The 18,429-nt window shown below is 43.7% G+C and overlaps 1 protein-coding gene across 1 annotated transcript in view; it reads right to left on the bottom strand.

The window, feature by feature from the left end:
• Nox3 (NADPH oxidase 3) overlaps window positions 1–18,429 on the bottom strand; it is a 64,873-nt gene that overhangs the window by 12,003 nt on the left and 34,441 nt on the right. Inside the window, exons 11-12 of the mRNA XM_032896350.1 lie at window positions 7,070–7,216; window positions 3,615–3,739 (exon numbers count right to left, since the gene is read on the bottom strand). Of these exons, the coding sequence (XP_032752241.1) occupies window positions 3,615–3,739; window positions 7,070–7,216 (272 nt within the window). The remainder of the gene's footprint in view (window positions 1–3,614; window positions 3,740–7,069; window positions 7,217–18,429) is intronic.

Raw genomic sequence — 18,429 nt, 5'->3', positions numbered from 1 at the left:
AGCCAGAAGCTGGAAACAACCCAGATGTCCCATGACAGAAGAATGGATACAGAAAATGTGGTTCATTTACACAATGGAATACTCAGCTATTAAGAATGAGGACATCCTCAGTTTTGCAGGCAAATGGATGGAACTAGAAAATGTCATCCCGAGTGAGGTAACTCAGTCTCAAAAGGACATGCATGGTATTTTCTCACTAATAAGTGGATATTAGCCAAAAAAAAGTACAGAATACCCAAGATACAGTCCACAGAACTCAAAAAGCTGAAGGGCCCAAGTGAGGACACCTTAGTTGGGTGAGAGAAGAAAGCAATCACAATGGGGGAGGAAGGGAAGAATAGGGGATGGAAAGGGGAATGGGTGGGGGAGAGGGGAACATGGTCTGGTACTGGGTGGGGGAAAATGACTGAAGCCCTGAGGGCCAGCAGAAAGAATGGAAACAGGCGACCTCAGGAGGAAGAACGCTGGGAGGACCCTCTAGAATGAACCAGAGACCTAGGGAATGAGAGACTCTCAGGACTCAAAGGGGGGACCCTAGATGAAAGGCTCTACAGTGGGGAGAGGGAACTTACTGAGGGATGGGGTTGCTATCCCACAGCCAAAACTCTGACCCATAATTCTTCCTGTCTGAAAGAAATGCAGGGATGGAAATGGAGAAGAACCTGAGGAAGAGAAGGTGCAGTGACAGCCCAGAGTGGGATCCAGCTCAAGGGGAGGCCCCAAGGCCTGACACCATTACTGGGGCTACCATGACTGCTCTCCGAAAGACCCAACAAGCAGCTGAGCCTGTTATAGCTATGTGCACCAACCAATGAACAGAAGCTGCTGACCCCTCTGGCTGAATTAGGGAAAAGCTGGAGGAAGCTGAGGAGGAGGGCAACCCTGTAGGAGGACCAGCAGGCTCAATTAACCTGGACCCCTGAGATCTCTTAGACACTGGACCACTAGCCAGGCAGCACACACAGCTGAGATGAGGCCCCCAACACATATACAGCAGAGGACTGCAGGGTCTGGGTTCAGTCAGAGAAGATGCACCTAACCCTCAAGAGACTGGAGGCCCCAGGGAGTTTAGAGGTCTGGTGGGGTGGGTGGGGTGGGTGGGGTGGAGACATCCTTTTGGAGATGGGGGCACAGTGCAGAGGGGGATGGGAAGGAGGTATGGGATGTGGAACTTAGGGGGCCGGGGTGGACCGGGAGGGGAATAAAATCTGGAGTGTAAAAGTAATAAAAAAAAAGAGAAGGTTCAGTAAACTCAGACAGACACACAGGCAGCTAATAAAGACAGAAAGGCATAGTTTCAGTGCTAAGAAAATATAAGGAAAAAATATGAAAAGGTGTTGAATTGATCAAAAGATGAATTATACTCGCCATAAAAGAATTCCACAGGGCAGAAAAAGGTACCAGGGAATTACAGAGAGATCAATGAAGCATGGGTCCTTGGAAGGAAGACCAATGAGAAAATACTAGGCAATCATGGAGAATGGAGAAGTCATCAGAGACATGGGGGTAGATTTTAATTTACCGATAAAGGAACAGATAAAAGCCAGAAAGCCTCAAATGGCTTGATTGCCAAGGTAGATATGAGCAATGTATATTAAACTTTGTAACACACGCATAGACATTATGGTTTCTAGCTTCCTGAACATAATGTGTCTTGGAACCCTCGATCATTTATCCTGAGGTAGTGCCTCCACACACAGTTCACATGCAGATACCTTCAGCTGGGGTCCTCGCCCCAAATCCCGCTGCAGGCATCACCTGCTGGACGTTTGAATGTTTAACAAGTATCTTAAGCTAAACGTTAAAAACGCAACTCCCCCCCCCGTGTCTTCTACACAGCAATTCTCACGGTCATGTCCATGCTAACGAGTGGGAGTTGATTCCAGCTTGGGTCTTGCCCCAGTCCATCAACAGCTCATGCCCATTCAACCTCTGGAAAATGTTCAGCATCAAACTGCTCCTCACAACCTCTTCCAGTGCACTCCACCTACCAAACTACTACCCTTGCCTGTTCCTCGCCGGCCTCCCTACCTCTGTTCCAGGCCCATTGCATTTTGTTTTCTTACAGCAACAAGGGTGAGCCCCATGTCAGTGTTGGGCTTGTACCTGTAAGTGGCTATAGCTCTGAGAATCATATCTGAAGTCTTATGATGGTTTGCAGGTATCACCTGTCACCCAACTTAAGTGATATCTCTGGGAATACTTCCTCTTGTGGCCTCTATTCCACTCACTGGCCTCTTGCTAGCTTCTAGTTGCTCCCTTTGCCCCCTTCCACTCCTTCCTCAAATATGAAGACAGCGCACGCTATAGATGACGAAGGTTCCAGACAAAGACTGACGTAGGAGTGAGGATAACACTCCGTCTGAGTGACTTATACTTTACCCAGCTCCTCAACACTGTGTTAACTTAAGGAAACAACACCGAGTGTGAATTTATCACCTGTGCTTTTACATTGACTCTAAAAATAAAGCCAAAATAAGCTACCTTATCCAACCAAGGTCACATAGATGGAAAATTCTAGAACTGAAAGCATAGGTTGTACCCTAGTCTTGTGGCCCCATGGCTAGGCCCTCTATGTATTAAAGTATGTTATATAGTTAGGATAATCGTAGTGATAATTGAATTGATGAAGGCGAAGGCAGTGGCAGCTGAGAAAGGTATGATGTGGTTTGTATATGCTTGGCCCAGGGAGTGGCACTATTAGGGGGTGTGGTCTTGTTGGAGTGGGTGTGGTCTTGTTGGAGTGGGTGTGTCACTGTGGATGTGGGCTTTAAGATCCTCACTCTAGTTGCCAGGAAGCCCGTCTTCTCCTGTTTGCCTTTGGAACAAAAGGTAGAACTCTCCGTTCCTCCTGTACCACTCCTGCCCAGATGCTGCCATGCTCCCACCTTAATGATAATGGACTGAACCTCTGAACCTGTAAGCCAGCCCCAATGAAATGTTGTCTTATAAGAGTTGCCTTGGTCACAGTGTCTGTTCACAGCAGTAAAACCCTAACTGAGATACTGTATCAGACACTTTAGATCTTCATTCATTTTTTTTTCTTGCAGAATCCTGGGAGGCAAACAATATTATTTACAGTTTTTTGAGGAGGAGGGGACCAGTTGACCAAGTATACCCCATGGGAATGGCAGCGCCAGGACAGACACTTAAATACCCCAGCTTCAATCTGGGTCCTTTAGCACCATGCCAAATCCCTGCTTTATCTGTCTGAGAACACTTTTTCTCTTTGCTTTTTTGCTAGACGTGCTAGACACACTGCAGAGCTGGATAGAATTGAATTCTCTGGTTGGGTAATTAGAGACTAACTCTGCTGAAAAGATTTTTTGAAGGCATATGCTGTTTAAGAAATACCAACTTTAAATTGAGGTTAAGTGTGAAGATTTTCAACATAATCGATAATTGTCTGAATCTGTCAGCCAGTGAAACAGAGGTTTGCGGTTCCTGAAATATAAGACAGTCATGGCTATATTTTCTAAGGTAGATATTTTTTTAAATCTTGGACCAAAATTCTCCGTTCTGACTGCAGGTTAACATTTTTTTCCCCAGTGACAGCTTGTCTGGACTTCAGGGAGGTCCTGACAGGCAGAGGAGAGAGAGCTTGCTTTGCTCACCTGGGGTGATTGTAGGCAATCTGCTTGAATTCCTCATTCCAGTTGGGTCGCCCATAGAAGGTCTTCTGCTTTAAGCCTGTAATCACGTCCAGACTTTCATCCCAGTGTAAAGCTATGTGAATTGCCTAAATTAAAGATTGTATTATCAGACGACGTTAAAAAAAACCCACTGGAACCACCTATAAATAAAAGATGAACTCACCATCATCATTTGTGTGTTTAAAATATTTTAAGCACGGTTTGAGATGCTTTATTAACAGATGCCTCCAATGTTGTGCTTTAGGACAAGTATCAGGCCTCATCTGTCTTTGTTTTTATTCTTGTTGGGACAACACACTTTCTTATACTTAGTATATATGCAAAGATACAGCTTGGAAAGATTTTATTTTAAAGGATAAGGGTAATACAATAAATATGGTTAAGGCAATACTCTGAACGAATTAGTTTTATTCCTACGAAACTTCTCAAAAACCAATCTCCCACTCCTGTCCCCATTCGTTTAATCCAGGGGATTTGGAAAGGGTTTTTCCAGACTAAAGTGCCCTGAAGTACCCAAGAGGAAGCTGGGTCTTACAATCAGATCTGCTTACTGAGTTGACATGGTTTGATGGACAGTCATTCTCAAATACTAGGACTGTCCCTTTCCCCAGATACCAACGTCTTCAGAGGCTCAAAAGAACTTGTGTATAAGCTACGTCCATCCTCTCATACACCGTAAACTATCTTGATGGTCTACAAAGCTTTCCTGCCATTAAACAGCTAGGAAAATAGTTGTCATGCATTGTTTAGGGAATAATGGAAAGAAAAAAGATGGACATATGTTTTCAGCACAGATGTATTTTTGTCCCAATATTTTCAGTCCCCAGTTGGTTGAACACACAGATGTGGAACTCAACAATACGGAGGACCAACTGTAAAGTATTAGGTTTTAAGTGCTGGGGGTTACACTTGAAGATGGTGATGTGATATTGGGAACAGAGGACATTACAGGGTCTGGTTGGGGCTCTGCAAGTGACTGGCTTCAAACCCAGTGAATTAATTCATCCAGTCACCATGTAATTAGAGGCTCATATATAAGAGCCCAGGGCACAATACTCGTTATAAGCATATACTCAAGCCCTACCATTGACTTCAACTGCTATGAATTCTAGAAGCTTCCTTGTTCTGCCTGCCTCAGTTATGTGTGCTCTGCCCTGTTCCTGAGAACCATCAGCCCTGGAAACTCACAAATCAATTTTTCTCCAATCCTTTAAATCTTGCTTGTTTTGACAATTTGAATATTAGCCCTGCTGTGCCCAACTTGTGCCTCAGCTACCTGCTTTGAACATGACTTGCCTGAATGGCTCTTTTCCTAGTCCAAGAAGACAGCTAGTGCTGGAGGTTCACACCCAAGTTATGGTGGCTGCTCTAACAAGGGCAGACTGGTCTTCAGAATGTCAGGCTACAGGTACTGCTGTCCAGCAAGTCTGACCTTAGCTGTTCATGTTGTAAAAGAGTTTTGGAACAATAGTCCATGCTGAGTGAGGATAGGGGAATGGAGGAGGGTCTGGATTGACATGTCAGAGAGTAGAGCCACTAGGAGCAGAAGACTTGAAAGCCTGAATTCACACAGCAGGATGCAAAAGCATCCCTTAGCTCTGGGACCATAGGAAAGCAGTGAGGTTTGCCTTGAAACAGCTTAGGTTAAGAAGATTCTTAAAGTGCTTGTTAAGACATATTATGGTATAGGGGGAGGCCTTTCCTACTTATGACTGTGGGAACGCCCAGTGTCTGGTGCTCAAACATTTGGAATTATATCTGTTCCATATTTCTCAGCCCACTGTTCAATTAATCTCCAACTCTTTCGAGTTGCCCTTCATAATACCTCTCCCATCTGTCCCTTCTGTTCTTGTCAATTTGCCACTTTGAGGTTGTTGGACTCAGTTTAAGAATGGGCTATTTCTAACACAGCCCCTCAGAGCTTGAGTGAACTGACAGAAGCGTACCAACCCTTTCTTCTCCTTAAATGTTGAGATTAGCGATTTCCTGCTTGAAATCTGGAAGTGTGAAGAATTTCTGACATGCCTTGGGAAAACTTAAGAAGCTATCAACTTTAATTTACTTTAATTTAGGAAAAAAAAGATATTTTATATCTCAGTCTTGAAAGGGACAAAGATAAGGCAGGGCAGAGTTGTGCTGTCACAAAATCCACTTCAGAGTTCCAAGTCTCATAAATCCCAAGCAGCAGGAATTGGCTAAGTGAACACTTGGGACCAATTTACTTCAGCAGTGGAAGGACAGGCAGGGGCTCAGAAGCAAAAGAAAGAAGCCATGTCTGTGCTTCACAAATGGACCATCAGCCCGCTTAGCTAGGGAAAATGTTTGCGTGGAAAACCTAATTTACACCATATAATTCATTAAGATCTATCAAGCCCAGTTCCCAAGAATCCTGCAATTTCAGGTTATCCCAGAAGGTTAAATATTAAAGAAGGACTGGAATTAAGACCATACAAATTCAAAACATATTTTGAACCTCAAGTAGGGTCTTACTCACAGAAGAAAAAAGCCAAGTTATAACAATGTTGGGGAGGGAGGGAGGAGGAGGAGAGGAGAGAGAGAGAGGAGAGAGAGAGAGAGAGGAGAGAGAGAGAGGTGGGGGAGGACATTTGCAGAACCTGTAGGATAATCATTTGTAAATTTGGTGAGTGATACAAACCTCCTTGGTCTAAACCTATTTGCCTTAAACGTGTATGTCAAGGGTTCCATCAAATATCATCTTCAGAATCATGGGTTTAAAACACACCTTTCACAAACCAGTGTCATGGCTTTGTCAACTCCAATGTTTGGAGATGCCAATTGGACTCTGATGCCCTAATCATCATTTATACCCCGATTGTGATAGCTTTTATCAGGATTGAACCTGTCAGTGCATTGACACATATCACTTCTGTCCAACTGAGTTTTCACACAATTGTTTGCAGAGCTCCTCCCCATCTCAGGATTGATAAGATACGGAGTGCCTGTTTCCCGAGAACCCCTTAAGATAAAGAACTCTCTATGCGAATCATGCGTCCAGAGTAATCTTCTGACTCACAGGCTTTTCAATATGAAAGGCTGCAGAGAAATGAGGTGGAATCTTCTGTTTTCCTCTGAGCCTCATAGAATCAGAAGCAATTAGGAATTCAGCAGATGACACACCCAATTAATGACAAGACAGCGATTCCGCTATTCAAATGACAAATTCAAACTTAAAGATTCCTAATATCTGGGTTGCCATTTATTACCCAACAGCTAGAGGTCTTTTTATTGCTACCTTAAGTAGTTGTTTTCAGTCTGGCCTGATTCCTGTTCCTCTCTCCTCTTTAAGAACTTTAGGATAATTCTTTGCTGCTGCCTGATAAGCCCCCAGCTCATTACAGAAATGGGTTTCTTTCAAGAATGGAAGCCGTAATGGAGATCCCAGGGTTTACTGATACCTGGTATTCATCCCAGCCAGTGAGATATATGTGGTAACTCAGCAAATGAGCCTTCCCTTGCTCACTCATCCGTGTTTCCAGTGAAAGTAACAGATCGGCAAACCACTCAAAGGCTGCGGCCTCCCGGCAGATCCAGTAGAAGTACACCTGTCAGGAGAGAAGACAGAGGGCATATCCATCCCTCTCTCCATAACGTGCTGATAACCACAGGCTACTCTACATCCATTAAATTATTTGAGCCCAGACGGGCACTTCTGCGAAACCATACACTTTTCTCTATCAGTGAACAAACCATCATCCTGAGATTTCTTTTGGGGGCGGGGGGGGGGGATCCCAATGGGTTTGAAAAGGCACAGAGTGAATTCAAGGAGTCAGGGTTTCCGTGGACTGTGCCAACCTCTTTGGATGAGGATCAACTTTCCATGCTTCTGGCTGACTTCTTCTGAACAAGATTAATAATCATAAGTCGCTGTGCCTTTCATTGCTCCCCAAAGGGGCTAAGCCGCTAGACCAGCCCCCTTCATCTTTACTTATGACCTAAGCTTAAGACTTCACCTCTCTTCTCCAGAGACCCCCCGAGGCTCGGGCACTAATCCACTTCACCAGCTTCGGCCTCCTGAGAATGGAGATTATGGTAATTACAGAGTGCAGTCTCGCAAGACCGGAAATTCCCTTCAGTGAGATATATCAGTGTCCTCCAAAGCAGGTGGGTGAGGCTGTGCCTGTGTGTCAACTGGTGCAGTGAAATTGTTTCTGGGAAGGGGTTTTGTTTCTTTTTTATTTAGTTTTTGAAACACCCTCTCTGCATTGAGGAAATGGCAGGTGACAAGCAGCTTGAGTCTGCTAATAGAAAGGCTTAGCTTTGTGCTTTGAGTTTCAGATAATTGTATCTAGCTAGAAGAAGCCATGGGAGACAAATCTGTTAATTCTATTGGTTTTCCCCTCTCTCCTTTCTGCTGTCCACCCAAAGGGACATCTGAAGGGCTCACCAGTGTCTATGGAGCCTGATCTCCACTCCAGGTGCTGTCTGGTGTGTTATCACCTGAAACATGCCCTCTGATAGCCAACCCCCCCCCCATATCTTGCAAGCTCACCATCATTTAATCAGATTTATAAATGAGATTTAATTAGTATCACAAAGAAAAGAAAATCATGGAATGTATTTCAAGGCTGAGTATCTTGCCGGTTCTCTTCATATTTATGCTGTGATTTGTAGTGTTAGCAGTCAGGAAGAACAGGAAGTGAGAATCTAAGACCATCACTCAGAATCAGAGGTTACATATTTGCTGAACAGTTCCTGCTCAGACGAAAACTCAAAATATTAATCCAAGGAGAAGTCTCTTAAAACAGTGGTTCTCAACTGTAGGTCTTTTGGGGGGGAGGTGTCACATATCAGATACCTTACATATAAGATATTTCACTATGATTTATAACTAGCAACATTACAGATATAAAGTAGCAATGAAAATAATTTTATGGTTGGGGTCACCACAGCATGAGGAACTGTACTAAAGGCTCACAACATTAAGAAGGTTGAGAAGCACTGTTGTAAACCTCAAGTGCAATTACTATCCCTAAAAGACGTCTCCCATCTTCCTGGTTGTGTATACATCCTTCTTGGAGTGTATAGTCCATAGGCCTTCCAGTAGCTTCAAAGCAGAACAGAGCCTAAAGCGCCTTATGTTGAACATCCCAAGAGTCCTCACCAACAGAAGGCAGCACTACCTCTGTACGCACTTGCAAATGCTTACAAAATGCTTACTATGTATGGGTACATACCAAATTACACTTTGGAACAATGGTCATGAATAAGACAAACAGGCAGGCAGACAGGTGGACAGACAAATAGACACAGACAGACAGACACACAGACACACAGAGAGAGACAGACACACAGACAGACACACACACACAGAGATAGATACACAGAGACAGACAGAGAGACACAGAGAGACACACAGAGACAGACACACACAGACAGACAGACACAGAGAGAGACAGACAGACACACAGAGACAGACAGAGACAGACACACACACAGAGATACACAGAGACAGGCAGACACACACAGACACACACACACACACACACACACACACACACACACACACACACCCCATCCTCATGGAGTTTGTGTCTTGGAGGAGAGTGATGTATAAACACATAAAGTATAGACTATGTTAGATGGTAATCAGTGCAGAGTAGAAATGAGACAGTCTGGGAAAAGTCACAATGGCAAAGGGAGACCTCACTGGGATGGAGACACTTGAGCACAACCATGGGGCAGAGGTGTTAGAGGTGTCTAGTTTTATGCTGTTGCTGTGACAAGAACACTTAAATCAAAAGAAACATGGTAAAGGGAAGGCTGATCTGGATTCTCAGGTCAACGCCCATCACTGAGGGACATCAACGCAAGGACCCAAGCAGGATCTTGAATCAGGAACCATGGAGAAACACTGCTGACTGGCTTGCTCCCTGACTCACTCACTAGCTCATGCTGAACTATCCTTTTTAAATGTAGTTCAGCACCATATGCCCACAATAGGCTGGGCAACTGTGTATCAATTAATAATCAAGGCAGTTTCTCACAGATATGCTCACAGATCAACTCGATCCAGGCAATTTTACAATTGAGATGACTTCAGGCTGAGTCAAGTTGAAAATTAAGCCTAAACAAGACACTTCATCCCTTGTCAACACAAACATATTGCTGTTAAACCATAATGTTTCCTTCTTGTTCCCAAGACCTCATGTTAATATTAAAGTATACAGCGCAGTCTTCATTTAAAAGCTCCATAGTCTTTAGAAACTTCCAATGCTTTAAAAGTTTAACTTCTCTTTAAAAGTCTACAATCGCTCAACAGTGGGCTTTTATAAAAAATATACACGAGTTATATATGCTGTTACTGCAAAAGGGAAGAACTGGGTATAAAAAATCAGATCAGGATATGGAGTAAGGGGGAAACTCATCCATTGCTGCAAACTTATACAGTCACTATAGCAATCTGTATGGAGGTTCTCAGGAAGATGGGAATTGATCTACCTTAAGACCCAGCTCTATAACTCTTGGGCATGTACTCAACAGATGCTTCATTATCACAAGACACTTGATTGACCATGTTCATTATTGCTCTAATCATAATATCCAGAAACTGGAAACCAACTAGATGTCCCTCAACAGAAGACTGGATAAAGAAAATGTGGCATATTTACACAATGGAGTATTACTCAGTCTTTAAAAACATGATGTCACGAAATTTGCAGGCAAATTGATGGATCTAGAAAACAACCATCCAGAGTGAGGTATTCCAGATCCAGAAAGGCAAATATGGCATGTATTTGCTTGTATGTGCACATTAACTGTTAAGTCAATTATAACGAAGCTAAAAATCCATAGAACTAATGAAGGTCAGCATAGAATGACAGACTAGAGGGTAAAGATAGATCTCATAGGAAAAGGAGATAGAATAGATAATTATGGATGGGTGTGTGGGCTGGAATGGGAGGATCAAATGAGGATGGGGATGGAGGAGGAGGTTGAAGGAGAAAATACAGGGAGAGAGCTAAAATTAAGGGCCATTTGAAGGGGTAGTATTGAAATATATAATACAGTAGAAACTTCATAAAATACATACATGTATGAAGGCTATCTAAATGAAACCACCAAAAGTCCCAACTTTTGTCTTCAGGTAAGCTTCCAGTTACCAGAATTGGGTAACAAGTAATTGAGTTGTTGGCCAAACGGGTCTCATGGGAATCTCCAACAAGTGAAGCTGTTTCTAAGACAATAGATTGTTCTCCACTCTCTGACAGTGAAGCCTGATTGCTTGCACCTACACAACTCATTGAACATGGAAAAGATGATCTATTGAGTGCATAAAACCTTCACCCCTATGTTTCAGCATCTTTGATCCAGAAAGGTACTCTGCACACTACTGAAAAGGGAGAAATATAAAGCCTGAGGCAGCCATAAGCTCTTTGACCTATCATGGGTGTACGGCCTGCAAGATAGTCTAGGGCAACAGTGGCACAGACCTCATGGGAGGAACCAGCCAATAACTGATTTGACTAAAGGCCCACTCCACAAGAGGGAACACATATCCAACCCTGCTTGGGTGACCAAGAATCAGAGACCAGATCTCCCAGGGACTAAATATTAGCGGTTTTAAAACAAAAACAAAAATGGAAAAGCATAGTGATAAAATGACTCTTAATGACATTCTGCGAGCAGTGCCTTGCTCAGCCATCACCAGAGAAACTTCCTCCTGCAGCAGGTGAGGACAAATACAAAAGAAATCACCCCCCTCCACAGAAGGGGGGAGGGGAGGGGAGGGGAGAGAGAGAGAGAGAGAGAGAGAGAGAGAGAATACATCAGATAAAAGCAAAACCTAAGTTCAGCAGCATAAATTCATAAATTTATGGTCTGCAGTTCTGTCTCCAGAATCTTGGACTCCTGAGCTTACAGAGCTTAGGCAACTGTCATTTCTCCACTTCTCTGTCCTCAACACACAGAGCTTGACTTAGTCTCAGTCTACTCCATACCCACTGTCTTACAGTCTTGGCATCTCTGATATCCTGGGGCCTCCTCTCCACTGCAACTAAGGCTACCTCCCTAATGACCTCTCAGTGTGACCATGGCACACACTGCAGACCTTAGGCGGTTTTCATGGCTCCCCACTCTTGCATCTCTTATACCTGCAAAATTCCTACTGGGTGGGTCACTCTTACCCAGTGCAGGTTCAGTTACCGGCTTGAGATGCAGCGGACCACAGCTTCTTTGGGCTGACCCTGAGGAAACACTTCCAAGAAATCACCCTAATGGTGCTCATCTGCTGATCTCTGATTCGTCATAGCTGACTCTGTAGCTCCAGACGGCCAGCACCCACTCTCCTAGTGAAATGTGCTTGGTTTTACCTCAGGGGAGCCACAGCTTTTTGACAACCATGGCTGTTTCTTCAGCTCCAGCATGACCAGAGCTCACAATCCTTAGTGCAAATGTCACACCAATGACCCACCGTCTAGTTATGAATTACCTCATCCACAATTCACATTTCCCTCAGCATTATCTTCTAAGCTCCTGTGAGATTCATTAAACTCGGAGCACTCAATGGCTTTTTTAGGCTGGTGTCCCAAAAATAGTAATTACAACAACAACAACAACAACAGCAGCAGCAGCAACAGCAGCAAGAACAATGAAAACTCCTATCAGAGCCTATTCTGCAAAGATGTTCACCATCTTAGCTTTCTACACACTCTAATTTTTTTTCAGGTAGAAATTACTCCTGTCTTTGCTTTTGCAGGGCATAGCATCCAGTATCCTTAGAGGTTGTGAGGCCTTTCATGCTTTTGCTTCCTTGTCAATGCCTTGTGAGCTTTCCCCTCCGTAATTGACTTGTGGAGATGCTGGCCTCTTTGGCGCAAGAGGCAATGGAGAGAAAATGCATTGGCCCCGTAGAAGTGCTTCAGGCACACAAAGGAAAGGGGAGACTTTGAACAGAAGAAAGCGCTATTTACTTCGACTCGCTTTCATGTTTCTGATGGTAGGGACACTTACTGTGAAGAGACATCAGAATTCCACCCCTGTACTTGGCCCAGGAGAAAGGACACGGTCCCTGGAAGAACAAATGTCCCAAACAATGGGCTGTGGTGCTGTGATCTGTGCCTTCTCCCCCTTAGTCTCCCCAAAATAAAACAAACCTAAAATCAGCTCTCTGCACAAAGCCTTGTTACAAGAACTCGCAGCGGATATTAGAGGTCTAAAATACCCAAGGTTAAAAGATTGCAGCAAGCAGAAAGTCCGTAAAATAAAGGTTTGAACTTCTGTGGCAACAAGAGCTAGCCCACATTTTTCGGAGAGACAGTGTAGACTCAGGTTTCGTAGGAATTCATTCTGAGATCATGCGATTCTCTGCACATGGCCTGGAACAGGTCTTCACTGTTCAGCCCTTTGTGGGCATTTATGGTCTGATCTAACTCATGTACACGTCTGTCATGGAAGCCTGGATCTGAGCTACATACATGATGGTGTGATCTGCCCTGTCTGAACTCCTTTTCATGTTCCAAAACCCAGGCTCCTCTGTAAAGGTTCCCGAGTAACACTTGTGTAATGGTCAGAGTGACCCTGAGTCCATAGGAGATAGATCTTCGCAAAACAAATTTTTATAAACAAATAAAATAAGAAAGGAAAGGCTGCTAATTTATCTTTCTATTTGGCCTCATGGATTCTCCAGTCAGAGTATAAAATTTCTGGGGTATACCATCTTAGAAGTCATATATAACAATGCGATTCTTTAGGCCCCAAATTGATTAACCAAGAACAAATGGGGAAGGTATTTATTATAACCCACTGCAAAGAAGGAGAGTGTCCAGGAGGACACAGACAGAGAAAGAAGCACAACACTGCCACTAAACACAATGTGGGCCCCAGGTTTTGTGACCTGTCCTTGGATCCTGGCTTCACCATGCAGGTGCTGTGGAACTGGGCAGGGTGTTTAGCTAAACTCTCTTTTACTGTGTGGACAAAATGTCCATAAACATAGCACCACTCATGATATTTCTGTGAGAATAGATAGTATAGTCTGTCAAGCTTCTGCTCAGTGTCTGAGGCAAACTGTAGCTGCTGAGATATTCGCCGCTATTGGTAGTCACTTCCTGTCACTGGAGAAGTGAGAGAAATAAGGCACAATGTATTTATAAGACAGAGCAAACAGGGACACTGGCCTTTCTTGGTCTTTTTCTCATTATCTAATAAATAATTTTAGAGATGGCCACTGAGAGACTTGATTTTGAGTCTTAGAATTGAAACTTCGGTATGAATCGAATGACCTACTTTTTCAAGAGGATCCCTTCACTAGAGAAAATGCACCCCAGGCTCCGTATGTGCTTAATCCCTGTGGCAGCATTCCACAGGGGGAATCATCTTGCTACTTTGACCACGGTCTCTTCCCAAGGAAGAAGACAGTGGGTAGCACTGGGACCCGCTTCCATACAGGCAGCTCTGTCTCTACACTGGGCAGAAGACACAGAACACAGCAAAACTTCATGCCAGTTTGGGATGGAGACTCTGCATAGTGACAATTGTGAAAAATAAGAACGTTTATCCCTGGAAAGACAGAGACTGCAATGCCATTTAGAAAATGTACCATCTCCCCAGTAAATGGCTGCTATTATCTCCCAGGTTCTATTCTGCTGTTGTTACTGTCGGAGTAATCCTGAATGAATATAACAGAGACAAAAAAGTAAAAAAAATCTTTTTATAAGACTTTTCAACATGTAAAATGTACCACTTTAAAGCAATAAAATTATAAAATTATTTTATGGTATATTAATAAGACTGAGATCAGCTATTGTAAATCATTTTCCTGCCCATAAGATTCTTTTTCTTAAAGCCACTATTCTGCACGTTATCTATCTCAGAACTTTATTACTATTTTGTCATCTGACCCATGACTAGACATCTTTGTGACCGTTGTAATTACAGTTATTAATCCTGATGGAAGCATTCACCAATGATTATCTTGATGGTGGGCCAGTATCCCACGGAATACTCAAAGTCACCGAAATCAAGCGAGATGCAGCTGGGTGTCGTGACATTTACTTTATTACAAATGGTACAACTGGTACAACTGCTTCTCTCTCCTTGGTACACACACACACACACACACACACACACACACACGTGCACGCGTGCGCACGCGTGTTAAAAACAAACATAAACTCAGCTACCCCGTCTACTGTGTGAAGGTAATGAAAGGCCATGGATTTGAGACAAGCTTCGGGAAGACTCCTTAGGGACTTACTGGGCTATGTTTAATTTGAGAACTGAGATCAATAAAGGGAGCTCTTAAAAGATATATTTTATTTAAATCTTTTCTTATACGAGGAGAATAGTCGCCAAAGCTTATACGTGTAATAAATCAAGGCACTGCAAGGGTTAGGGCTGCCATCTTCCCATAGGACAAGAGTAAGGCCCAGTGGGGCACTGGAGTCTTTTGAGGTCACCTAATGAAAGTGGGGTGCCTACCTAGGCTTAGGAGAGGCAAACACGGACTTGGCCACCCTGCTCAATTGATTGTTCACTTCTGTGACTACAAGAGGTGATCAATTCCAGGGGTGGCCAGAGCTCCAGTGTGATGGAGAGTACAAGTAAATAATTTCTCAAAGTAAATGGATGAAATTAAATGCATTTTTCATTCATTAGAAAAGGGAGCAGGCCCTTCTTTGTTTTATTAATATCTTTAAGCAGAGTATGGATTTTTGTCTTTCTTGGCCTCCTTGCCTTGCTCCCACTGGCCTGTGCTGTCTTTTTATTTGAATTATCTGTTTATTATATTAGGTTGGGAGCCCAAAGGCCATTTTGCACAGGACACACTATAAATACCCATTATCACTGTTATCTATTATTGAGCTGATGAAGAGAGACAATTATGAAGGAATTAGATTATCTCAGCTTTTCTATAATCTATTTTATTGTATTCTGAAGATTACATATGCAGTTAAGAAAATGAACCAAATCTCCCAGTTGGCACTTCCCTCGGAGCCGTCTACACGGAGGTGATACTAAGAGAACTGAAATGTGTAAGCCGATATATCCATGTCAGCAGCCTCCTCCCCTCCCCATTCACACACGCCTATTTCATTCATCATCTTGACAGTTTGCACAAGCAAACCGTCCTAACTTTTTTCAAGAGTTCTTCTCACAAATTGGGTGTGATGTAGAATTAATCACAGCCGTTAGCCAGGAATCAGAAGACTTTTACCACCACAGGGCCTTTACGCTCTGAGCACATGGCTTCCTTCAGGTTGCACCAGAGTCTTCTCGCCAACTCTCACCCCTTCCCTCCCCCCACAGGGCCACCGTTCTTGTCTCCCTTCAATCTAGCGATGGTTACTCTTCTGTGCTAAAAATAGCTCTTCAATGCAGAACAACTTCTATTTCACCTTTTCCAAGCAATCCGCCATTATGCTTATGGATAATTTTCCTCCATAGGTTATTTGTCCCTTCTTATTCACTCTCCATCTTATTATTTTAAATTATCATCATCATTGCTGACACTGACGCCACTACCACCACCACCACCACCACCACCACCACCACCATCATCATGTGTGTGCATGTGCTGGTGTTTGTGTGTATGAGTGAAGATGCATGAGTGTATGTGGAGGTCAGAGATCTTACCTCAGCTTTTCACCTTCTAAGTTGTTAACTATCAGCACCTCTGGTTTGTCACTCCATACTCTAGGCTAGCTGACCCTTGAACATCTCCGCCTCCCATCTCACAATAGGAACAATGGAATTCCAGACACCCATGTCCAGGCTTGGATTTCTGGGGCTCTGGGAGCTCAAACTCAAGTCCTTATACCTGTGTGACAAACACTTTGTCCCCTGAATGATCTTCCCAACCCACTTTATATCTCGAAATACCAAGTCAGAAACAAAGACATTTTAAAACGTTTGTTTCAAGTAGACAGTGCTTCATTATATCATCCAAAGAACCAACCTCTCTACCTTTTTGGTTAGGATACTGCCTTTCCCAAGAAGGATTTTAGAATTACATAGCAAGGGAGAAGATGCTACGGTGTAGCTGAATATAGCGACTTACACCTGGAATCTGAGAACTTAAGAGGCAGAGGCAAGATAATTGCTGGATGCTTGGGGCCAGCCTGGGCCATGTAATGAGTTCCAGGCCAATCTGGACTACAGTGAGAAGTCCTGTCTCAGAAAGTCAATAGGAGGAGGAGGAGGAAGAGGAGGAGGAGGAGGAGGGGGAGGAGGAGGAGGAGAAGGAGGAAGGGGATAAGCAGGAGCAGCAGGAGGAGAAGATAATAGTAACACTGCAGAAAAGTTGCAGCAACTTCTCTCCGCTGTACAGTTACAACTTGACGCTTGAACATGAAAATGCGTATGCCAGATTCTTTTTTTTTTTTGAATCCAGAGGAGAGAAATCCTACTTAACCGCAGCTGACAATTTACACTGAAAATTTCAGCTCTGAGTTTCTATGCTATGTTTCTCTCTGCCTGTAATGAACGAGAACAGTCTGGAAGCTGTGGCCTAGACCTAAAATTGTGAAGATGCTGTTAGATAAATACACACCACTTTGCTCTGCTTCACTTTCAAAATTACACAGATGCTGTCAGTTCAGTGGAAGAAAGGAATAGTACTTATGTCTCAAAAGCATGCAGGCAGCCCTGACAAATATTAGTTGCATAAACCCAATGATAGCTGCACATACACACATGCACGCACACACATGTACACATGAGCCTACGTGTATATATGCACACATGCACACACGCACGTGCATGTGCACATGCACACAAAACAGCTTCAAAGAGCAGAAACATCTTAACCCTGCGGCTAGGCAGACCAACTCTTAGAAGTTAGGTCTTAAGCATAATTCCAGCCTAACTTTTGACTAGTAGGAGAATGCCACTTCTTTTAACAGTGTACTGAAGTGGAAATCAGAATCGTACACCCTGGTGCTGACCCAGTGGCTCACCAGTGCAAACAGGCACTATGCATTGACTAATGAAGAGGATAGGTCGATTTTATAGCGCTCAGAGTGTGTCCAGAGCAATAAGATTGCTCTATGAATGTTAAGACAAGAAAGGGAGCTAGCTAAGACAAGCTAGAGAGTAGGACAGTGCAAAGGAGGGGAAGGGAGGTGGGGAGCAGAGAAGTTATTTTAAGTCAGTTGTGGGCTGGGTCCCCATGGCAGATGCGAGAGGCTTAACGTGTCGGCACAAGAGAATCTGGCTTATAGTAGGTGCTGAATATATGTTGCGTGAGTGGGCAAGTGAAAGTGAGGCTCACGTGTTATACCATCTCTGTGTGAAGCATGATGTGACTCGGGTGTCATGGAAACTGGGAGACAGCAAGCCCCCTATACAGGTGGGTTTGGCTTGGTAGACTGCAAGACCATGATGAACAAGGCCTCGCTCTGAGATTCAAACCTACAGTATAGTAGCTATTCTTCTCACCTTGCTAAACTGGTTGCGAAGGAAAGAAAGGCATGGGGCCATCGGGTGCGTCTGCGTGTGAAAGTGCTTGTGGTGTAGGTCTGATGATACGGGTCTGATTCCTGCGGCCCACGGTGGATACAGATAACCAACTCTCAATATCTGTCCCCTGACCGCCACATGCATGCCTTGGCCCCACCCCATTACAATATGATAATAAAAAATAACAATTACAAGTGAGTGGCTTGGGTACCAAAAGGACCTAGATCCAAATTCTAGTTCTGCTGACCATCTGCTGACTCTGTGTTTTGTGTCCTCCATTGGTAAAGTGAGGGTATTAGTTATTTTAATCAAGACAATCTAATCTATTATTCTTGTTAGCTTTGAGATTGGTGTTTAT

This window comes from Rattus rattus, chromosome 2, assembly GCF_011064425.1.
Source record: "Rattus rattus isolate New Zealand chromosome 2, Rrattus_CSIRO_v1, whole genome shotgun sequence".
Taxonomy (NCBI): domain Eukaryota; kingdom Metazoa; phylum Chordata; class Mammalia; order Rodentia; family Muridae; genus Rattus; species Rattus rattus.
This window is presented reverse-complemented; position numbering and strand designations above follow the sequence as displayed.